General features: G+C 32.7%; 1 protein-coding gene and 1 pseudogene across 1 annotated transcript; both read right to left on the reverse strand.

Moving 5' to 3' along the window:
- Positions 1-2292: 2292 nt before the first annotated feature.
- Positions 2293-4556, reverse strand: LOC118036228 (probable terpene synthase 9). Its single transcript, XM_035041919.2, has 4 exons — positions 4391-4556; positions 4151-4289; positions 3792-4046; positions 2293-3141 (listed from the first exon to the last, which is right to left on the reverse strand). The coding sequence occupies exons 1-4, from the start codon at positions 4552-4554 to the stop codon at positions 2842-2844; spliced, it is 858 nt and encodes a 285-aa protein (XP_034897810.2). The 5' UTR covers positions 4555-4556; the 3' UTR covers positions 2293-2841.
- A 1185-nt stretch (positions 4557-5741) lies between these two features.
- LOC118036245 (probable terpene synthase 9) lies at positions 5742-9928 on the reverse strand (annotated as a pseudogene).
- Positions 9929-11544: the final 1616 nt, after the last annotated feature.

The raw sequence follows: 11544 nt of genomic DNA on the forward strand, positions 1-11544 counted from the left end.
TCCCAGCTAGGTCCACTTTGTTTTGGCGGTTGCTTAAAACCAGGCGTACCATATTTGGTAATGAAAAAAACGTTGTTTACTGTTTATGAAGCCCAATGGAATCTGTGTTTAACGCACGGCAAGACAAAGCAGGACATGCTTTTTGTTGAGAGTCGGCTGCTTTTCTTCTTTTGCATTGTTTATTTTTTGAAGTAAACAATTTTTTTTTAAAAAAAAACCAGTGAGTGAATAATTCACTGACACCGGTAATGTTGACATGAATAATCTTTTTTTAAAACATATTAATTTAAAATAAATTAAATTTTCTTATCATGAATATTATTTTTTTAAAAAATAGAATAAAATGAATTAAATTCAATTGCAATATAATTTTAATTTTATTTTTAATCATATTTTACTTAATTTTATAACATGCTCAAAAAATTATGAAAACTATAATTTTTATCGAATGAATTTTATACGCAATGAAATTGTACATAATTTAATGGAATAATAAAAAATATTATTTATTTAATGATATAATAATACTAGTTAAATCTACAATATTTAAATTTAAAACTAAATATATATATATATATATATATATATATATGTATATTAGTTATTTTATAACCTTAATTTAAAAAAGATTTGTAACTAAACATATTAAATTATTTTTTATTTAACTTTAATTTTAATTATAATTTTAACTAAACATATATAAATATCAAACCAATTTCAACTAAAAAGATTTTTTATAAAACAATTTTTTTTCAAATTACAACCACAAAAAACTACCACAATAACAAACACTTTGATGCAAGATCACCTTCAAAAACCCTTACTCACCCTTCTTCAAAACTCAAAAACAATGTCCCAAATCCTCCAAATTCACACCCAACTCATCACTACCAGTATTATCACCAGCCCCTTTACCTTAAGCGAATTACTTTCCTCACCAACGTACTTAACATGAAGTATGCAGAGGGCTTATTCACTCAAATTGACTAGTCTGATGCCTAAATGTGTAATGCCATGATTAAAGGTTATGTACCTCAAAGAGAAAAAAAGGATTCAATTTTTTTGTTGATAAGAGAAGAAATGGGGTTTTGGGAGATAATTACACATACCCATTAGTGTTAAAGTTGGCTGATGGTGGGATTGGTGGAAGGGAGGGACGTTCATGGAGAGATTGTGAAGAGAGGGTTTGGTTCTGATGTTTTTGTCGTGAAGGGGTTGATTGGATTGTATTGAAAATGTGGGGAAGTGGGATTGTCAAGGATGTTGTTTGATGAGTGTGGAAGTAAGGATATGGTGCCATGGAATTTATTGCTGGGTGGGTCGGAGGATGCTCAAAAGTTGTTTGATGAAATGCCTTTGAAGAATGTGGCTTCTTGGTCTATCTATCATGATTTATTGGTACGGAAAGGTCTGCTTTTTATTGATGCAGTATGAAGTTTATATCTTTTGGTGATAGACTCCATTTGGGTGGCATTAGAGAAATTAACAAATGAGAGTTTCAAGCTTTTGCTTTGTCAACAGGTTTAGAAAATCTTGGTTTTTCAGGAACTATATTTTCATTTAAAAAAAAAAAAAAAACTATTGATGTAACCCGCGGTCTAAATTTTTATTGCATAAAAAATATTAAATATATATTTTTTTTAAAAAATAAAAAATATATAATATTCAGGTAATTGGCTTGAATGAGTTTAATAAACTCAATTAATTTAATAATATTAGAAAATAAAATATCAACAAAAAATAAAGTAGAAAAAAAAGAAGAAGATGCAATGCAAAAAATAAATACTTGCAGATATTATAAAAATATATCTTCATAATATTCTTAAAATGTCTCGATGATCTTATTTAGTAACAAAGTAAAAATTAAAAAAATTCATTATTTTATAGAATTATTATGACATATAATTCATCATTTTATAGAATTTCCATCACAAGAACAACAATATATTAATCAAGAAAAGAAGGTGCAAAATATCATTGCCTTTATCTTTATGGTTTTTTTTTTTTTTTTAAAGGCACTATATACCTAAGACTTGAAAGACTCTTTCACCTTTGGAATACTTTTTTTCCCAAAACATTACTCTTTAAATAATCGTCCTTTTCCTTTTAAATTCCATGAACAAAAGATGAAGCTCAAAAAGGCAAGCAAATCCAAATCTATAAATCCAAATTTAGAGTACTATAGTGATTCATTCTTAAAACATAATAAAATTAAGATTTATATGTTTTTTGTTTATTGGTTTTTTTAAAATTAACATGGATATTCAAACTAGTTTGTGTATATTTAAAAAGTAAAATCTGAATAGTTTAGCTGATGTTTTTAGTTTTTAGAATTTAAACACAGGCTGAGCTGACGTGTGTATATGGTGAAGGTACGTAAAGGTAACTGGGCCAGGATATTCAACCTCTTCATGTTTGTATCTGTATTTGGGCTGGTCTTTAGCCTTTCTGCTTCTCTTCGTAAAATGGATCTTGTATTTGGTGGGCCTTCGAATCATTGCAGGCATACCACAAGGACCAAGAAATCATAGGCACCCTCGAATCAGCCCTGCCGTCTTCATGATGCAAAATGGAACACCAGAGCCTATCTTTGATATCAGCCCCTTTCCATACCTCCCTAGCAATCCCTGAATCTTGAAACGCGAATTCTACCTCAGCTCCACACTTTTCACATCTTTGATCCGAAAGAACATTTTGTAATACATAATCCGGCATCTCAACATCCGATTTATTACCATAAAATATGGACAGAGCTCAATTTAATCTTAAAAATTTGTTCTTCTTCCAAGATCATGCATTAAAAAAGGTGGTCGTCAACAAAGACGATGCCATAGATTGTAACTAAGGCTCTTTGACCGGGATAGGCTCGACAATCAATGACGTTAAACGATCTCTAGTGATCCCAGTAGAAGTGCCAATGCCATCTCCAAATTGGAAGATGCATTGAGCAGTTCGAGCCATGTTCAAGGACATGTTTACGAGAGGTTTTGGAAGAGAACATTTGGAATTCTCCTTGTTTAGTTCCTTCCATGCTTGGCTAATCAAACCCTTAATGTGCTCTTTTGATTCTTTTTCAGATGCATCCTTTTCAATCATGTAGCACTGAATGGATTTTGTCACATCACCTCTCTCACTCTCAGCCTAAATGCAGGAAAAAAAGGCAACAGAGGGACATAAAAATATTAGTATTTGTGATGAAGAACAAGACATTTTAATAAGCATCCTTTAATAACCTTCTTAAGGTATTGTGAAATTACAGAGACCATTAAAAAATATAAAGATTTTATAAAACTCCCTCCATGTTTGATATATATCTTGAATTTTCTAGAAAACATTATTGAGATCTCTAGTTGTACCCAAAATACTCTATTTACTATTTTAAGAGGAATTCTTAAATTAAAAACTAAAATAAACTAGATAAATAATGTAAAATTATAATTGATTATTTTTTTTTAGTATATGAAGAATATTAATTCCCCTATTTAGTTTTGATCAATTTAATCTCGGTTATTTTTAGATCTTTTTAATTTAACTATTTTTCTATAAATAATAATGAAGAATACTTTGGGTAAAAAATGAGGTTTGTGTCAAGTTTTCAAACTTTTAGACGACTTTGTTGATTATTATAATTTTTCCTATTTTCAAAAAAATAAAAGTTAAAATCAGTTAAATAAATTTTTCAAAAGTATGGCAGTGGCTGTTCTAACCTTACTTTTTCAAATTAAACAGAATTTTTTTTTTCTTTGTTTATATGTTTAACAAAAAACAAAAACTGCAAATACACCACATACCGTATATGTGCCCAAATCATCACTAAGTCGAGTAATCAAGGATGACCAGTAGATTAATTGATCACTGCCATGCTTCAAGCAATCCATCAGTGAACTTTGTGCTATGGGGCTCCCAAGCAACATACAAGCGTGGGAAAGGGCTGCAGGACTTCCAATCGATGTCCTTGCATTCTCCAAGTACTCCCTCAAAGTTGGTGAATACTTGTTGCTAAACCACCGAGCTTCGACCAAATATGATCCGCAGAGATTTGCCCACTGAAAGAATTATGCAAAAGTTGTGTTAGTTTGGTTAATAGAATTTAGGGCATTGCACATGAGAATATACGATCTTAGTTGTATGGAAGCTTGAAGCACTTCACCTCTTCCACGAGGTAGGGTAAAACAAACAAGCCATGATCTCTCATTACATCGTATGCCATTTCATTAACAAAGTTCAACAAGGCCAAATAGCATATCTTCATGTAATCAGGAAGGTCGTCAATGGCCATGGAATCCCATCTAATTCATATAGAGAGAACAAAATAGAAAAATATTGTGATGAGTGGGGAAAAATATTTGAAAAAAAAAGAACTATTAGATGCTCATATGGCTAGACGTACCGATTTACTAGTTTGGTAAAGAGCTCAAGCTCCTCCGGTAATCCATAGACATCATAGATGTCATCAATTGCTGTTAAAATGCATACAAATTTGGTGAGGCCTATCCTACATTTCGAGAACTGAGGTTCAAACACCATTCCCATTGCCCATAAATAATTTTCCATCAATCGATTGGCACTCTGTCGAACAACAAGTCAAGATCCTCTTGTGGTTTCACACACCATCATTTCTTTTCTTTTGGAGGCATTTTGTGCTTTGTCCATGGACTGTTTTGTGTTGCATATTACGTCTCTGCCACTGCTGCTTTTAGTGAAGAAAAGCATGGAGGTCATGCTTAGGTCTTTTCTTTTTCATGGCACGAGGATTTTGTTAATTTGTAAGCTGTAAAATTCTAACCTTGATGTGTCAAGCAATATTATCCTTCAGAGCAATTGTGTCATGAGCTGAACTAATTATCTTGCTAATCCTTTTATTATAATTATTGAAAAACGTTTTGCCGCTTTGAAAAATACGGTGTATTGCTCTTGTTCACATAAAAATAAGATTAATAAATAATCATTATGACATCTAATTCATCATTTTATAGAATTCCCATAACAAGAACAGCAATATATTAATCAAGAAAAGAAGGTGCAAAATATCATTGCCTTTATCTTCATGACTTTATATATATATATAAAGGTACTATATACCTAAGACTTGAAAGACTCTTTCTCCTTTGGAATCCTTTTTTTTTTTTCCCCAAAAACATTACTCTTTAAATAATCGCCCTTTTCCTTTTTAAATTCCATGAACAAAAAATGAAGCTCAAAAAGATAAGCAAATCCGAATCTATAAATTGAAATTTAGAGTACTATAGTGAAATCCTATATTTTACGTATATTTTAACTAATATATGTAAAAAGGCAAGCAAGTCTGAGCTGATTTATATATATTTTTAACTAATCTTTATAAATCCTGAAATTATTAATAAAATCTGCAAACCAGAAAAGTTTAGCTGATGTTTTTAGTTTGAGAATTTAAAACAGAGGTGAAGCTGATGTTATAAAAATATGTGTGCGTGTATGGTGAAGGTACGTAAAGGTAACTGGCCAGGATATTTGTATCTATATTTGGGCTAATCTTTAGCCTTTTCTGCTTCTCTTAGTAAAATGGATCTTGTATTTGGTGGGCCTTCGAATCATTGCAGGCATACCACAGGACCAAGAAATCATAAGCACCCTTGACTCAGCCCTGCCATCTTCATGGTGCAAAATGGAACACCAGATCCTATCTTTGATATCATCCCCTTTCCATACCTCCCAGCAATCCTTGAATCTTGAAACGCGAATTCTACCTCAACTCCACACTTTTCACATCTTTGATCCGAAAGAACATTTTGTAATACATAATCCGGCATCTCAACATCCGATTTTTTACCATAAAAATATGGATAGAGCTCAATTTATTCTTAAAAATTTGTTCTTCTTCCAAGATCATGCTTTAAACAAAGGTGGTCATCAACAAAGACGATGCCATAGATTGTTACTAAGGTTCTTTGACCGGGATAGGCTCGACAATCAATGACGTTAAACGATCTCTGGTGACCCCAGTAGAAGTGCCAATGCCATCTCCAAATTGGAAGATGCATTGAGCAGTTCGAGCCATGTTCAAGGACATGTTTACAAGAGGTTTTGGAAGAGAACATTTTGAATTCTCCCTGTTTAGTTCCTTCCATGCTTGGTTAATCAAACCCTTAATGTGCTCTTTTGATTCTTTTTCAGATGCACCCTTTTCAATCATGTAGCACTGAATTGATTTTGTCATATCACCTCTCTCACTCTCAGCCTAGAAGCAGGAAAAAAAGGCAATAGAGGGAAATAAAAATATTACTATTTGGCAACAGAGGAATTCTTAAATTAAAAACTAAAAAAAAAAACTAGAGAAATAATGTCAAAATTATAATTGATTTTTTTTAGTATACGAAGAATATTAATTCCCCTATTTAGTTTTGATCAATTTAATCTTGGTTATTTTTAGATCTTGTTCAAATTAAACAGATTTTTTTTTCTTTGTTTATGTGTTTAACCAAAAACAAAAACTGCAAATACACCACATACCGTATATGTGCCCAAGTCATCACTAAGTCGAGTAATCAAGGATGACCAATAGATTAATTGATTATCACTGCCATGCTTCAAGCAATCCATCAGTGAACTTTGTGCTATGGGGCTCCCCAGCAACATAGAAGCGTGGGCAAGGGCTGCAGGACTTCCAATCGATGTCCTTGCATTCTCCAAGTACTCTCTCAAACTTGGTGAATACTTGTTGCTAAACCACCGAGCTTCGACCAAATATGATCCGCAGAGATTTGCCCACTGAAAGAATTATGCAAAAAGTTGTGTTAGTTCGGTTAATAGAATTTAGGGCATTGCACAAGAGAATATACGATCTTAGTTATATGGAAGCTAGAAGCACTTCACCTCTTCCACAAGGTAGGGTAAAACAAACAAGCCATGATCTCTCATTACATCGTATGCCATTTCATTAACAAAGTTCAACAAGGCCAAATAGCATATCTTCATGTAATCAGGAAGGTTGTCAATGGCCATGGAATCCCATCTAATTCATATAGAGAGAACAAAATAGAAAAGTATTGTGATGAGTGGGGAAAAGTATTGACAAAAAAAAGAACTATAAGATGCTCGTGGTGGATTGCACAGCCATATATATATGGCTAGACTTACCGATTTACTAGTTTGGTAAAGAGCTCAAGCTCCTCCGGTAATCCATACACATCATATATGTCATCAATTGCTGTTAAAATGCAACACAAATTTGGTGAGGGCTATCCTGCATTTCGAGAACTGAGGTTCAAACACCATTCCCATTGCCCATAAATAATTTTCCATCAATCGATCTCGTGAAAAACTCAGCTTCTTCTTGAAGCCTAGGCACCCCACCACCTATTTTATCAAGTTCCAAGATTTTCATGGTTATTTTTTGAAGTACAAATTAAAAAAATCTATCAAATTACAATGAATTATCTCAACCTAAAAAATTAAAGTTTCAAGTAAAATTTAATATATAATTTATAATACATTCTAAACACTTTCTCTCATGTAAAAACTTTTTGAATTTTAAATTTGCATAGACTCCAACTACCTTGCATTTCTAATTAATTTAAATATTAGAATAAAAAAGGAATAATCAGATTATTTGAACTCATAATCATTTAATCATCAAGATTATAATACCATATTAAAAAGACATTTCAATTCAAAAAACTTAAACTTTTAAATAAAATTTTAATATATAAATTATATTATAGATCATGGCTATAAATATTTTACCTTGCTAGTTCATTGAGTTCCCTTTGGTGTTGTGATTGCACAAGGTTAAAGTCCAACTTAGCCAGCTCAAGCAAATCTAGGTTCCTCGTGCTATCACTTGAATAAATATCAATGAAGTCTCGAGCCTCAATCCTTGGCATCTTCCAATGCAGAGGAACTTCTAATGACTGTTTCACTTGCTTAGCTAGAACTTCATCCTTTATTGTCTCTAACAGTGACTTGAGATGTTTACTGCTGAAATCTTTGGCTTCTTCTAAAACATTATCTTCTCCAGGCATTCCAAGGTATGAAGCTTCATACAAATTCAAAAGCCCTGCAACGTCCTTCTTTAAGCTGTCCTTGAATTTCCCATCTCTATTACTTCTGAATTTTTCAAGCACATCTGTAAATTATTTTAAAAATATTTCTTAATAATGAACAAACAATTATCTAAGTTTCAAATTAAAATATTTTTAATACCGTTTTAAATTGTGTAAGAAGATATGTGAAAAATCTAATTAATTATTTTGAATTGTGTATAGAGGTTTATAAATATTTAATTAACCATTTTAAATTACGGATAGACCTTCCGCAAAGTGGGAGCTAAGAACTTAATTATATCCATTGAGAAAAATAGATTTTTGAAACAACCTAAGTTTTAGGTAATTTTTTAGAAAAAAAAAGTGTTAAGTAATAATTTGATTTTAAATATCCAATTGTATTTACATTTTCTTTTCTTAAAAAAAAATTCTTTTTTTAGCATGATTATCATCTAAAAAAAAGTTATTACAAAATAATTATATGTTGAATTTAAGAGAAGTGCTTGTCTTAAGAAAGCAAGGACTATGAGCTCATTTAAAAATTGTCTTTGTGATTTTATTAAGAAAGTAAGAAGGATTATGAGCTCATTTAAAATTGTATTTGTGATTTTTTAAAGTATTTTTTACTTGAAAATATATTAAAATAATATTTTTATTTTTTAAAATTAATTTATTTATATTAATACATAAAAACGATTTGAAAATATAAAAAAATATTTTTTTAAAAAAAACATGCTTTTAAAATATAAAAACAAATGGGATATGTATAAAAACCCACATGCATAAATCTACATGAACCGAGTCCTAAAAAAATTTAAAAGGTCAAGTCCAAAGGACCTAATTCATCTAAAAAAATATCTTAAGAGATGAGGATTGACGAAGGCATTACAAGGAATTGAAATTCCCCCTCTTTCGGGGAATTCTAACATCCTCTTCACGTGAAGGTTGGTGGAAGATCAAGACAAAGAAGAAGTGCGAGGCTTTATAAGGAGTTGAAACACTCGCTCGTTTTTTGATGTGATAACCAAATATGATAATTCCATTTATAGAAAATTATAATATAAAATAGTTAGTTAATGAAAGAACATCGATGACAAATGATTCAATCATTATGAAAAATATAAAAAATAAATGAGTAAAACTTTGTAAATATTAAATAATTTTTCTAAATTAGATAATCAATGTTTAAATAATATTGTAATTAAAAAAATAAAATTAATTGAGTTACAAGGTCGATTATCTATTTTAATAATAATAATAAAAAAATTGCATCTAGACTTGTGAGAATTATATCACCTGTGCTAACTGAAAAGGCATGCTGCCTTAGAAGCCGAAAGTGCAATGAAGTTGTATGAAGATCCCCATGAACGTCTAGTTCAGTAAGCTTTATAGCTTCTTCAATCTCTCTTTCGAAATGATAAGCAACTCCCAGCCGTTGAATTGAATCAATCAGCTTTAATTTGGCACGAGGCTCATTGGTGGACACGAAGGCTCTTCTAGCTTCTTGCTTCAGCTCCTCCAATCGATTGGCGTGAAGCTCATACTGAAAACCCCACAAGCCAGAAGTTAGTGGGGACATGTGAAAGCAAAAGAAGTACTTGTTAGCGAGTTAATATTACTCACTGAATAGGGAGTGCTTAAGGACTCAATGAGTTGGAGTTCCCAGACGCTAGGATGATAATTAGCTGATCTTCGTTCCTCCTTGTTCATGCTCAATATCTTAAATATGGAAGCATTCTTGAGAGAGGGTAGTCTTGATGATTGGAATAGCTTGTTTCTCGCTGAAATATGGCTCCGTGAAAGTATGGTCGTTTTAGGAAAATGTGAGGGGAGTACTGGACTCGAGGGAGAAAGGGCAAACACTGCAAATTCCATTGGAGAAGCCGATATTTTCTCAAGAATCAAGATCAAGAATAAATAACTAAAAAAGAAAATACAAACAAAAGTGGTCCTACAACGTGCAAACATTTAGCATTGTCTTTTGGGACAGTTAGCAGTGACATCAAAATCATTCGCTGTCACATTTAATAGTTTTGTTGATGGAATATTATGTTAGTATTTATTCTAATATATCATTGGGGAGTTTTTTACTAATGAATTTACAGATAAAAACCGGGCATCAAAAAAAACCCTTGGTGATAATTTTTGGTTTGTCAAAAAGTCAGTCGGTATTGTTGTAACCCATTTTGGGATCCCCTTGAAAAATAAAATAAATAGCCAAAAGAGGTTATGAAAATAACAGGAGGCAAAAACGCGCTCGGAAAACAGTCAGAAAATTGGTCAAGGAATTTAAAAATACAAGGATTGAATTTTTGACAGTATATTCTTGAAGGATGAAAGCCCTATTGAGAAGGAAAATTTGAATTTTGAGGAGAAAAGCCCGAATTTGGATTTTTATGGACTTAATTGGATTTTTATAGACTTAATTGGATGTTTATGGATTTAATTGGATTTTTATTTGAATTTATAGAAGATTTGATTGCAAGAAAAATTGATTTTTAAGTCAATTTGGGCTTTAATTTGAAGAAATTTAAGTTCTGGGGCCAAAGTATATTTTTTAGGAATTTATTGGGTCAAATCAGGGGCTCAATTGAATAAATATTGAAGTTTAAGGGCCAATTAGGGACTTAATTGTGAAAATCCAAAACCAGGGACCAATTTGGAGAAGGCGCAAAGATAGAGGGGGCTGTTTGGAATTGTTTCAGGGGCTTAATTGAAGACATTGGAAGTTTATTGATCAATTAGGGGCTCAATTGCATAAATCAGAGGCCAAGGACCAAAGTGAAAAACTCGGCCAACTATGGGGGCGGGTATCGAATTTGGAGGACTTATTTGAAGTTTGCCCATTTAAATGAAACGGCGCGTTTTATCCAAAACGACGCTGTTTCATATATATAAAAAAACAAAAAAAAAAAAGAGGAAGACCAGAACGGTGTCGTTTTGAACGACACTGTTCATCTTCCTCCTTCCCCCCGAAGCAGAGCAGCAGAAGAAGAAAACCATTTTCTTTTTTTTTCAAATCTTCCCGCCTCTCTCTCCTCGTCCCCACCACCTTTAGACAGTGGTCGACCAGCCGTTGCACCGCACTAACAATGGTCCCGTCTTTTCTTCCCCTATAAATACAGAAGAAACCAACCCGAGAGAAAAGGAGGGAGAGACACCGAAGGGAAGAGAGAGAGAGGAGACCGAAGAGAGAGAGAGAGAACCATCAAGAGAGAGGGAAAGAGAAAGGAATAAACCGAAAACAAAAAGAAAACAGAAGACAAAGAAACCGAACCCAAAAACAGAGAAAAAAACCGAAGAGAAAGCCACTGAAACAAGTCTCTCTCACCGCCGTTCGAACCGCCACAGCACCGCCCGGAGCCGCCGTCCACGAGCCACGCCACCGCAGCGCCACCAGCGACCGCCTCCTCGCCAGGTACACACTCCATTCCCCCTGCGTTTCTTTTATTTTGTTGCAGGTTTGCCTCCTGCATGCTACATGTAGGAGGCGGAGGGGGAGAAAAATAATTCTCCCCCCCGC

The sequence above is a fragment of the Populus alba genome, chromosome 7, assembly GCF_005239225.2.
Source record: "Populus alba chromosome 7, ASM523922v2, whole genome shotgun sequence".
NCBI lineage: Eukaryota > Viridiplantae > Streptophyta > Magnoliopsida > Malpighiales > Salicaceae > Populus > Populus alba.

Excerpts from the sequence above, each read along its gene's own strand:
- LOC118036228 (XM_035041919.2), bottom strand. The coding sequence starts at position 4,554 with ATGGAAAATTATTTATGGGCAATGGGAATGGTGTTTGAACCTCAGTTC. Across the intron at positions 4,047-4,150 it reads TACCCTACCTCGTGGAAGAG|TGGGCAAATCTCTGCGGATC; the intron begins GTGAAGTGCTTC and ends TAATTCTTTCAG. Across the intron at positions 3,142-3,791 it reads ATGATTTGGGCACATATACG|GCTGAGAGTGAGAGAGGTGA; the intron begins GTATGTGGTGTA and ends TCCTGCATTTAG.